At 39.0% G+C, this 12,981-nt stretch overlaps 1 protein-coding gene across 4 annotated transcripts in view; it reads right to left on the bottom strand.

Moving 5' to 3' along the window:
* The window catches only part of MXI1 (MAX interactor 1, dimerization protein), an 80,054-nt gene that overhangs the window by 2,677 nt on the left and 64,396 nt on the right, over positions 1 to 12,981 (bottom strand). For all 4 annotated transcript variants that reach the window (XM_032312349.1, XM_032312348.1, XM_032312351.1 and 1 more), the window contains 2 exons: positions 1,814 to 1,928; positions 1,028 to 1,199 (listed from right to left, as the gene is read on the bottom strand). In XM_032312349.1, coding sequence (XP_032168240.1) covers positions 1,028 to 1,199; positions 1,814 to 1,928 — 287 coding nt within the window. The remainder of the gene's footprint in view (positions 1 to 1,027; positions 1,200 to 1,813; positions 1,929 to 12,981) is intronic.

Raw genomic sequence — 12,981 nt, 5'->3', positions numbered from 1 at the left:
CTGATGTGGTAGGAGCTTTAGATGAACAGATCAGTAAAATTCAAACAAAATTCCTGGTTGGTTCTTATCTTTCATTCTGCCAAAGACAAACAGTCTGGGACAGATGGAAAGAGAAATGAAGGGCGTTACCTTTAAAATACAGACATAAAAATTAACATGACCAGTTATGAAATATAACATCATGTATCTTCCTAATACAATAAATTGAGAAGAGCACATCACTTCTGTGATATTTATTCCCCCCAAATGTAAAACCTCCACTTAATAATGAGAAAACCTCAGACACTTGAAAGACACTATATAAAATAACTGGCCAGTATTCTTCAAAAGTGTCATGGTCATAGAGACTGAGGAACTACCGAATGCAATGTTGGATCCTGCATTGGATCCTAGATCAGACAAAGGACATTAGTGGGAAAACTGGTGAAATATGAGTAATGTCTATTGATTAATAATATTACATGAATGTTAATTTTCTGGTTGCAGGAACTATTATTTCTACAAAAGATGTTAATAGTAGGGAATCCTGGGTGAAGAATATATGAGAACTCTACCATTTTCTATATAAGACACAACTTTTCTGTAAGTTGAAAATTGTTTCAAAGTAGAGAGGCGCCTGGTGGCTCCGTTGGTGACGCGTTGCCTTCCGCGTTGCCTTCCGCTCAGGTCATGATCCCAGGGTCGTGGGATTGAGCCCCGCACTGGGCTCCCTACTCAGTGGGGCGTCTGCTTCTCCTCCTCACAGCTCATGTTCTCTGTCACTATTTTGTCTCTCTCAAATAAATAAAATCTTTCAAAAAATTGTTTCAAAGTAGAACGTTAAAAATACGTACCTACATAATAAAGATAAAAAAATTTCTATAGTTCACTGCAGCATTGCTTGACCATGTTGTGACTGCACAAAATCCAGAATGGTGCAGTACTGGCTGCAGAGAAGAAAGCGAATACAGGGCTTTCCAACGTGCCCTGCCTAAGTCCAGATACAGGGATGCTCAGTATTTCATTAGGGAAGAAGCAAACCGCCTACCTCGCTCTGAATCAGAACGATCTGAAGAAACAGTCGATCCAATGCTGTCCATTCGTATTCGTTCCAACTCCTGAGGACCCTGCAGCTGTTCCAATCGCCGCTTTAAAAATCTCTGTTCTCGTTCCAAGTTCTCTAGCTGGTGCTGGCTCTTCCTTTCAGCTTCTTCAAGTTTCTAAAATGATAAAATGATACTCGTGTACAGTCCAGTACGAACAATAAAATTCATTCTTACCTAACATCTTAAAAGTTTTCTTCTTTGGCAGAGAAGATCTGAATATACAGGTATATACATGTGTGTATCTAAAAACATATATAAATACATATTTTTAAACATCAAAAATAATTTTCTTCATTTTTCTTTTCTGTCTGTGTGTAATGAATGCTACATGACTGTAACGGTATGGAATTCGCAAAGTCTGTGAAGTTATCTCCATAACAGAGAAACTTGCTCTGCGCTCTAGTTCAATGGAAAAATACTGGAGGACACAGCCAAACAACGTCATCTCCACCAGAGGGCACAATTGCCTTCCTTCTGCAGATCAGCAGAGTAATTGTCATTTTCCTAGTATTCCCAGCTCCTCAGATGGCCATGCTGTCAAAACAATTTAGTTTAATCAGGTTATGTTGCTCCCATCAGATTAGCTGAAAAGTTTTCAGGAAGATTCCTCTTGAGGTCAGTTATTAAGGAGGGCACAGTGAGCTAGCTGATGTTTATGAACAGTAATCATTGCTTATAATGAAACAAAGGCTGAGACAATCACGTACAAATATGAAAGAAATTCTCACCTTGATATGTGCTTTGGCTTTGTTAAGCAAACCAAGTGTTGTGTGCCTGGTACAGTCTGGTCCTAGTGGAATCAGAACTTTTAAGCGTTCTAAACACAGGCGCAGATGAGCTCGTCTACAAAAGACAACAAAAGTCAAATCAGCACAGCCTAAATATTGCACTAGAAACCTCCTAAAGCCTATTTTAAGACAAATAATAATTCACAGATTACTCAGTCTATATCCATTTTACACCCCTAATTCTTCAGTTGCAAAGTACGTGCAAGTACAGGCACGCTTACTGGTTTTCGGGCTCTACCCTGACGTTTGTACTCTGCAGACACAGTTACTTCAGATTACTCTCCCCAGGGGTAATCTCTGTCAGAGATGCTTTATTTTTAAGCCACCCCATAAACTGTCTCCAAGTGTACTAATGTGGAAGTAGGAAAGCATACTAGGGCAATTAATTGTATTGATTTTGAATGCCTAGAATGACAGGCTACAGTAGAAGTTTTCAGCTGGAATAACCCCAGGGAGTATAAAATGCTCAGGAATTTCCATTTCTTCTCTCCCATCTTTTACACACACCCACACACACCTCTCTCTACAACTGTAGCCATCCTGCAGTGTTACCTGTTGTTATGTTAGGTTGAACCACAGAAAAATTATGATATACAAGTCTCACTCATAAAAATGCCAACTTCTTATGATTCTACACATTAGAAACAGCAAAATGGTATGACTGGCTAGGACAGGGTTAGGCAAAATAGATGGCTCTGTGGTCAACTTCAGCCACTGAAACAACCCAGGAAACAGTCCCCTGCTTGCTAACATCTCAGTGCACCAGTTCCTTAGTTTTAAATGTTTATTTCTCTCCCTCACCTCTCTCTTTCGTTATCCCACCTCCAATTTTCTACACATTTGGAAAAAGGTAGGTAACAAAAAAAAAATTTTTTTAAGATTTTTCTTTGTTTATCTGAGAGAGAACACGAGCAGGGGGAGGGACACAAAGAGAGGGAGAAGCAGGCTTCCCGCTGAGCAGGGAGTCCATTGCGGGGCTTGATCCCAGAACTCTGGGATCAGGACCTGAGCTAAAAGCAGACACTTAACCAACTGAGCCACCCAGGTGCCCTGACAAAACTCTTTACAAAAATTATTCCATTCTTGGGGTGCCTGGGTGGCTCGGTGGGTTGGAGCCTCTGCCTTCGGCTCAGGTCATGATCCTGGGTTCCTGGGATCGAGCCCCGCGTCGGGCTCTCTGCTCGGTGGGGATCCTGCTTCCCCCTCTCTCTCTGCCTGCCTCTGCCTACTTGTGATCTCTCTCTGTCAGATTAATAAATAAAATCTTTAAAAAAAGTATTCCATTCTTTAATACACCCATCCTATGGACAACTAGGGAAATTTTCTACTAAAAATGCTAGCTCAGAGTCTCATGGTTTTACCCTCTCTGTATCCTAAAGGTAATACAATCACCATGATGAGCATTCTGGGTACTGAACTGTATACTAACACAATGTGAATCCACATCTCTGGTTCTTTGCTTCATAGGCATAACATAATTTAACAATTAATAAATAGTATATCTGAAAAGAAAATCCACAAATGTGTTCACAGTTTATCCTTATTCCTTAAAGAGTTGTAACTGACCATTTAGCAACTGTCTCATTTGTACCAGGAACAAAACACATCATCCTCTCAATGAGGGCCAAAATGATTTTATGAGTTCACCTACCAAACTCTGCTTTCTTGGTCTTACTACACAAGAAATAATAAGTGAAATTCTCAAATGCTAGCAATCTGAAATAGGGGCAGGAGAGGACAGTAAGCAACCAATTATGTCACTGACAAGCAAGAATAATGAAGAGTCCGGAGGTCAGAGTTTGGTAATGAACTGTCAAGATTCTTCCAGCACCCACTACCCCAGCTTTGGTCAAGGGTCCGTTAGTATATCCATTCCAAACCTCTTTACTGAGTTCAGTAGTTCAAATGTAATAGTTGGCTCTAGGCTGAAATCTGACATAACTGATGTAGATAAAGGAATTTTAAATTTTTCCCTAAATTAAAGGTGTATCAATGGATTCCCCTTAATGAGACTTAACAATTTTAAAGTCATTGTGCTGCCCTGCTGTGCTACCCCAAATCACAGAACCTTTAGTAAAATTCTCATTTTTAACTGGAAAACCTCTTGAGTGAAGACTCACGTGATCACTTAGTGCTTCTGCTGGGCAGACTAAAACAGTAGCAAAACAACGAAACAAAAAAATCCATAGTAAAAAGTGCCTTTAAACTCTTCATTAGAATTATTCTAGCATATATGCCTAATAACTGCACTCCTACGATACGACTGGAGGACGGAGACAAAGACTGGTGGTCGTCTTGCTAAGAACTAGAGGCTCCCAAGGGAGCCCTGAATTCAGGCATCTAAAAAAGTTAATAAAGCAACTAACTAGTAAAGTTAACAAGTATGTTGGCACAAGAATAACTTGTCAATTTTGTTTACTTAACCCCTGAAGTTCAGTGTATATACAGGAAATATCTTCTACATTTAGTTTAAGGAACTTCACAATGACCCCTTACTAGAGTTTTACATCAAGGAAAAAATGGGTGCTTCAGTTTTCTGTTTTTCAGATCTAAGTCATATTAAAATCTAGGTAGAGGGATGCCTGGGTGGCTCAGTTGGTTAAGCAGCTGCCTTCGGCTCAGGTCATGATCCCAGCGTCCTGGGATTGAGTCCCACATCAGGATCCTTGCGCGGCAGGGAGCCTGCTTCTCCCTCTGCCTCTGCCTGCCATTCTGTCTGCCTGTGCTCGCTCCCTCCCCCTCTCTCCCTCTGATAAATAAATAAAATCTTTAAAATCTAGGTAGAAATCAACTAACATCATAAAATGTCTATGTTTTTTTCTCTTTCTTCTTATCATCGAGATATGTATTTACTATATGACTTTGTATATTCAGCAATATTCCACACACTTGCTTGAGTGGTGGAAGTAAAAAAAGAAATGTGAACTTTAGGAGTTTATAATCTAGACTACAGAATGAAATATATTGTTTGTTTCATCTGGTTCATAATGAAATGAGTCACACGGAATTCAAGGGCAACAGAATCTGAATAAAAGAGGAGATTGTAACTGGAGAAAGCACACTTAGTAGTTGAAACTTGACTTTGGACTTGAAGGATACTGGATTTGTCTACAGAAAAGCAAGCCTTTTCCAGGCAATTAAAAGAGTACGGGACTCAGTTCATGAAATGAAATCAAGTTACTTTTTTCTTTCAGGGGAAAACAACGAAGCTGGAATTCGGTAAGGAAGTAACAGCCAAGTTCAGGAGTCTGGTGGTCTGCAACAGCGCTGACCAATCAGAATCTGCCCAAGCCAAGGGAGTCAACATGCAGGATGGCTAGATAACAGCAAGGCAGACTACCCTCTAAAATATTTTTTATTAGCTCCTATTGAACATTTCTTCAGTCAAGTAATTATAAATGTGCTCCAAGTTATAGCTTAAGAAAACATGCCCTGAGTTATCATGTCTCACAAAGACCAGTGATGCCATTTTCCATGTTTTATAAACATAATCTTTTAAAATAGGTAAGAGTATGAAGAATGGATGGTAAATGATGTCCTTTGCTCTCCTGTGGGGAAAGGTCCCTGTGAGAGCCAAATGTCATTCCCTCCAGTTTTTACACGGTAAGAGAATCAGGCATTTGGAGAAGAGAGTAACAAAAGGTAAACGGCAGTTGAAGGACAGAAACTGACCAAGTGGGAGCCACACTTTTCAAAACTGCCATCCAAATATACTGCACACAGTTTTCCACATGTGCTTATTATGCCGGTTTTAGATGAATTCACCCTTGCAAGAGCAATGTAATACCCTGTGACTATAAACTGGGAAGTCTAACCAGAAAATTCATTCACCTTGAGGTGTAACTTTTTTCACCCCAGCAGATTACTGAAACACACTGTACAGCAGAATTCTGCCCTTACAATGGGGCTGTGCTGCTCTCCACCCTTTCCCCCATGGTCTCCCTGCTGGTGACCAGATTGCAAGCTTAACCACCAACGACCTAGAAAGGCATATCTTTTGATGCCATCTGGTCCTTTCTTTTCTTGCCTTCATTCTCACGTGACCAGTGGCTCAGGAGCCTCTCATATGGGGTTGCCAAATCATGGACCGTAAGACACTGGAGGAAGAAAAGAGGACAAGAGGAAAACAAAACAAAACAAAAAAACCCAACAACCTTGGTTTGATTTGAAAATCCTTACACACTCAGAAAAAATTTGCGAGTGGCATAAAATGATATTTTTCAAATCTCCAAGAAGTTGAAGAGCTGACACAGAAAAGAAGGATTCACGAATGGTATAGCCCTGCACCTTTAGTCGAAGCAGGTTAAGAAGTCTGGGGGTCAGGGGGGTGCCTGGGGGGCTTGGTTGAGCAAGAAATCAAGTTGAATCTTGATCTCGGCTCAGGTCATAATCTCAGGGTTGTGAGATAGAGCCACATGTCAGACCCTGCACTCAGTGAGGAGTCTACTGGAGATTCCCCCTCTCCCCTTGCCCCCCACCTCCGGCTTACATCCACGCACGTTCTCTAAAATAAATAAATCTTTAAAATAAAATTTTAAAAAAGGAAGGTTGGGGAAAGTTAAGGCTGATGTTCTGAATGTTCCGATGAACACCAAACTAACAACCAATAGAAAAACCTGACATTGTAAAATTTATGGAACTAGCCTTGGTGGAAAACAAGAAAAGAATTTAGCCCCCTGGTTAGCATTTATTTAACTTTTCACAGCACATGGAGGGCTCAATAAAAACTCTACAGTGTAAATCTTTCCTAATTGAGCATGATGATTAGACACTGCGCAGGGGTGCCCTGTGAGAAAACTGCAATCTCCTTGCTGAGAGGGAGGGGGCAAGAGAATGGAGACAGCAAAGCACTTTTATTTTCAAAGACACTTTGAGGTCTGTTTTAAAATAGATTTAAAAGTGGGTTTTACCCAGGGGATGAGGCAATTTCCAGTGACTAACCTTGTTGGAGAGAAGGTCCTATCGAACTAACCCATACCTTCAGAAAGGGCAAGCCCCTTGTGGGAAAAGGAACAATTAGAGTCTGTTTGGCTTTTATTTTGGTAGATTGGGATCATTTTTCCCTGAAGGAACCAACGCTGCTTTTGATTTCAAACCTTGTAAACTCTACTGCCAAACTGAAATATCACAGAACATGGGGGGAAATGATTTTGCTATAAAACGGCCCCTCCTAGTAGCTGTGATATTTTAAGGCACAGGTATATCAACCACAAGCAGCACACAGTGTTGAGGGAGGAGAGAGGAAAGAATCCCCTTTCAGAAAAAAATTGCAAGTACCATAGGATGATGTTTTTCAAGTCGTCTCTTAAAACTCTAATCCCTCTGCCCAACAACAATATGAAATTTAACGCCTGCCCAGCCTCACACACCATGCACTGGCTGGTGTCCTTTGAGGCCCGGTCCCTTCACTGCAACTTGCTTGTCTCTCACTCCTCCACTACGGATTATCAAAACTTTGCCAAGGAACTAAAGCAAAATGGAAAACAAGTCAAGTGATAGGGACAGCACTTGTACTTTCCTCTCTGCTGAATGTTACGCAATGACTAAGAGTCCTCCCTTGAGCCACATTCTTCAAAGCTGCAGTGGCTTGTGGCCAGGTTTCCCAACTCCCTACACACCACTTCTGCACATGACAGCAATTAGCTGCTTATCCTACACATTCTTATTTCAGTGTTTCTCTAATATTTAATGGGTTGAGAATCTTCTGAAAATCTCTAAAGATACACAAAAAATTTATATGCCTACTTCTTCTTAAGAAAAATGACATTAAAAATGAATCCAGATATCAGGTGCACACATGCTACTCATGGATCTTATTTATGAAAACAAATATGATCATTTTTTGCTGTCAAGCTGTTTATGTTTGTGAAATAAGAAAACTCAGACAAGTTATTCCCGTGAAATAGCACGTGCTAAATATACATTTCACTTACAACTTACATGCTAACTGCTTCACAAAAAATAAACGAGCTATTAACTGTCAGGTTGTAACTTGGTAAATGATGGTCAACGGCATTTCCTTAGCATCAGAGCTGACTGTTCTGTCATGGGACTTCATGACAACAAAACAAGACTCAGAACAGCTAGGACTCTCTCCTCACTTTTTCAAAAAAAAAAAAAAAAAGCTGCTTTCACTAATATTTTTTGTAATTCAATTGGTATCTTGTAAAATAGCCAGATAGGAATATTGGCAGGTATTATAATGAAACTTCAAATTATATAAATTATATATACTATATAATATTATGATAATATAAATTATCCTATAGTCACATTGTCCACCTTATCACTGAAGGGCTCATCTATATACAATTAAATGAAATCAGTTAAAGTTGGGATACACTTTACTCACACTTGGAAGAAAATCACAGTCTCCCAATAAAATCTTAGCCAGAGAATATTTACAGCCAGAAGGTTAAATATACTGTAGTATGACTTCGAGAAATCATACTTTTCCTCAAAAATTTGGAAGAAAATACTATTATATGAAAATAAGCAGAAATAAGGCAAAGTATACTTTTAAGGCAAAAAAAGACTTTAAATAAATCTTGCACAATTTTATGCCACATCCCAAGACCTCCCAGAATTTGTTCAAACTACTAGAGCAAATGACCTCAGATCACTAAAGAGCTTTAGAATTCAGAACATCATTTCTGAATCATAACTGGGATTGTGTTTTTCCAAGGTTTAGTGAAGGAGGGAAAGTGGAGTCAGGGAGAAGAGATGGTGAGAGACGTGAGTACTCACTAAATTAACGACAAAAAAAGATACAGTCTTTCTCAAACTGCACAGATTCCATGTAGGCTGAAATTTTATGTCGTCTTTCATCTCAGAGATATGAAGAGGATGAAACGGCATTCAGTCAACAGCAATGATCATCAGTAAACAATGAGCTGCACCTGAACTAGATGCTGTAAAAATTTTAAAAGATGCCAGTAGTAATTTTTATGTTTGAAGATGTTGTATCACTTGGCCTTCGGCCCACCACCTTTCTTGCCTCACTTCCCCTTCCCCATACCTTGCAAACCTCTTCCACAAACCAAATGCACTTTTGTATCTACCCATTTCTCTACCCGGAATGTCCTCCTCTCCACTGCCTACGGAGTGAACATCTAACTCCTTTACCAGCCCACAGCCAAACTACTGTTTCTTCTATGACATCTTCATTGATATAGCCCTTCCTCAGAAAATTAATACTTGATTTTCACACTAACCACACTGTATTTTAGTTACTTTCTAGATAAGACTGAAGCCATACTTTAAGTCATTTCAGTTTTTCTAGTAACTAACAGAATAACTGATGCACAGTGGAGAGGGGGATGTAACATAATTTCTAGTGGATATTTTTGGGACTCTCAAACTCAACAAAGTTGAGGTAACAATACTAGGGCCTCCAAACAGTGTATTCAGATGCCAGGCCGACATTCATGAGAGAACTGCTTATGGATGCCAGAACGGTACGCTGGGGATTTGTGTGTGCAGCTGAGGTTACCACCAAAGATGACGGACTACATGGAGAGTGAACTGACAGTCTCCAACCTCACTCCTGATTAGGGCCGACATCTCTTTTAATAGTGAAGTAGAGGACTGAGAATTGCAGCCATTAGAGCGATTTATCCAAATATTTACAGTGATGGAGGACTAAGACAACAATGTCAAATGAAATTCACCGATAATTTTTTCTAATCCAATTTTTTGGTCACCAATTAATAAGCCTCCTTGCAAGTAAAAATATTGACTGAATTAATTCTGGCCCTCTGTTCCAGCTGTTGTTCAAGAAATAATAATAAAAAGTATAATGGCAGGAAGGCCATTACTAGGAAAAAAATAGAAAAGACACAGCTAAGCAAACTCAGGTATAAGAGAAGAAAGTATAAAAGAAAATACTCTACAATGCAAAAGAGAAAAAAAATTAAATGAACATTTGCTTTTTATCCCATCTGATAACATGAGAAACTAGTATCTGCAGCTTTAAAGATCACAGGACTGCTGACCAGTTGACGCCTCCAGTGCAGGACACAAAAACAATTTTTTGAACTGTCCTGCATTCATCTCTAAGGAAAACTTGACTTTTGAAAAAATACTTTGAAAAAAATAATTAAAATCTGGTTCCAGAGGCATATATTCTTCACTGAAAACCCCCATAAGGAACCTAATTTACAAAGTGATTTAACAGAAATTGTTCACTTGACGTCCACTCTATGCTAAATTTAGCTTCCCTACATATATCTTATCCCCTTTCTTATCTGTTTATGAGTACTCGGTTTTAGGGGGAAAAAAAAAATTGATCATTCATTCACCATATTTCTTCTTTGGTCACACAAGAACTTTCTGTATTCCAAGTTTCAAAGTCTGGGAAATAGGGCTACATCACTGGAGAAAACAGTGGCAATTTGTTCTAAATACAAAATAGCTTATTTTCCTTTGGCAACTCTCCAGGGGTTTGGGTGGAGGGAAAGGCTACTCCTCTCTGGAGAGATCAGGCTCTGAACCTGGCCTACTGTCAAAACTTAGCTGTGGGTGGGAGAGAAATGTTTAACAATTATTTATCTTGCACATCAATTTGGAAACTGATTAAAGATTTTTGCATTATTAACAGTTTTCCTATTCTTCAGCTTTTTGTGAGTGTTCATCCCTATTCTGGCAGCCCCCATTGGCTGATTTAATGGTACCAAGGGGCCGAGAAGTGCTGCTGTCCAAAGAAAAAGCATTCTCTCACAGGGACTGGGAAGGCAATCTGCAGTCACAACAGTAGCTACTTGTTAATTTTCTATTTGAAACACAGTGATGTCAATAGTATTGTACCCTGCCAGCCACCATGGGGTAAAGTACATTTTGAAACCAAAACAAACTTCCTACGTGCTGGCAAGTCAGATTTGAGACGCAGTGATAACGTTCTGTAAGACACTGCCCCAGTTTTATACACAAAATACACACAACAAGCATTAGTCTATTCTTCTGGAAAAGTGTGACTCTAACACTCACAGCCCCACTCTTCCCCATAGCCCAGGGCAAGTCTTTCATTGCATCAAATTATATAGCCCAGGATGGTGGGGGGAAACGAAGAAATACTGTTACTTATCTTTAATAAGACAATGATTCCACACAGCACAAACAGCATGCTTGAAGAAGGCTTTGGATTATAAATGTCCATTGAGAAGTATAAAATGAAAACAGCACAGTGCTTTTAAACATGGCCCCGCTAATAAGATGTGATGAGGATAATTTTTCATTTTAAGAGGGGGTGTACTCACTTAGAAGGAAAGACACATTTTATTAAACGTAAGAGGAACACTCTGGCCTAAGAATGAACACATCTTTGGAAGAGGAGAGCCACAGTTCGTACTGAGTATGAGGAACCTGACGTGGGGAGCTGAATGATTACAAGTGGTGACCGCGCTTACTCCTGGCAGAGGGCGAATGGTCTGGCACTGCTGGACATCTGCCAATTCAGTCAGGTGAGCCAGGGATTATTTTTAAAGTCCCATTTTAGAAAAATTTCCCTGAAACCGAAATGGAGGGTTACTTGCTTTTTGTTTTATTTGGTTTGGGGGAGTAAAATTTGGGGCAGGAAAAGCGTAACAAAGAGGAATGATTGGCCAATGTGTCATTTTAAATTAATAATAATAATCCTGAGGTATTCCCTGGGAATTGAGACTCTCTAAAAACATAAGAGTCAGATAATTTTAAACATGCCACAGTCCTGACGATGACAGAGAATTAATGTTTTGGTTTATCTTTATTTCAAAGTTACATAACCCTTCTGATCTTTCTCTTTCATTATACTGTATCACATTTTTTTTTATGACTACAAAGAATCCAACTGAAGTGTAGTTTTTGAAAGTTACTTCTAGAGGCAGCTTTGCGTAACACCTGGCTCCAATTCTGGGCGTACTCTTCTAATAAAAAAGAAATTTTTTCAGTGTTGTATTAAGCATTGAGGACTTTTAGTCAGGTAGAATCTGCACTTTACTTCTTTTTCTTTTTAATGAACTTTACTTTTTAAGACCCTCTGAAAAGGAAAAGGTATTTATCAGTTAAAAAAACAAAAACAAACAACAACAACAACAACAAAAAACTGGGTTCAAATTTAAGACTTGTTTCTATCTCTAAATCTTAGTTTGACACTCCTTTGGATAAAGCCAGGAAAAAAATTAAGTGAGAGAAGAATCAGAGATCTGATATTTATTTTCTATGATTCCAGCCTTAATGCAATACCAATATAGCTTTCTGTCCAAAAAGGCCTGCTGCACAAGTGCCATTACATCTTGATTCCAGAACAAATCTGTACTGCTCTATGAATCTGAAGACAAAAAGCCAGGCTTACCAGTTTCTTACCACTGCCAATCAAAATCGAGGCTTTTCTGGAGGACAGATTATATGGTTTGCTTAAGTATATTCCAATAAGGACACAAAAACTATTGCTCCAACCAAAGAAGGTGATAGAATTTGGAGGATAAATTTGTCCCACTTAGCTGTATTTCCTTTCAGATATTAGAGATTTCACAGGATGAAAGTCCTAAAATATCTCTAGGATCACCAAAGTCTCTAATCTTAGGAGACAAAAGATATATGAAGGATCCTTTTAAATGATGTAAAATAACACCCAAACCGTATTCAGTATTTTCTTCCAAACACACTGATATTTCCTGAACATTGCAAGCCATCAGATGCATGTTTCCTCCATCACCTGACCCAATACATACAGCAGTAAATTCCAACTGCTTTTCAAAGAGTTTTAGGAGTCCAGGATCACCAAATCGCTCTTTAGGAAAAGCCTCCTGCATTACAAAAATAGCAGTCTTGCAAAGTCATTCAGCTCTATCTAAATTGTGTTATGTTTACAAATGTTTTAACTACAAAGACGGAATTTCCAATTGAAAAAGAACCTTATTTAGAAAAGACTGGATTTTTTTTTTTTTTTTAACAGCTATGCCAAATACAAGCTGTTCTGTAAAGGAATATTTGTGAATCAGACTGGAATAAAGTAAATCAAGATAGAAAAACCAAAGACATTACAACCCTAGAGAAAAATGTCATAATTGGTCACGCCAATGATCCAAATACTAAAGAGTACATTTTTGTCAGTGATACCAACAGATGGCTCA

The sequence above is a fragment of the Mustela erminea genome, chromosome 14, assembly GCF_009829155.1.
Source record: "Mustela erminea isolate mMusErm1 chromosome 14, mMusErm1.Pri, whole genome shotgun sequence".
Classification (NCBI taxonomy): Eukaryota; Metazoa; Chordata; class Mammalia; order Carnivora; family Mustelidae; genus Mustela; species Mustela erminea.
Note: the sequence above shows the minus strand (reverse complement) of the source record. Positions and strands in the feature narration are given on the sequence as shown.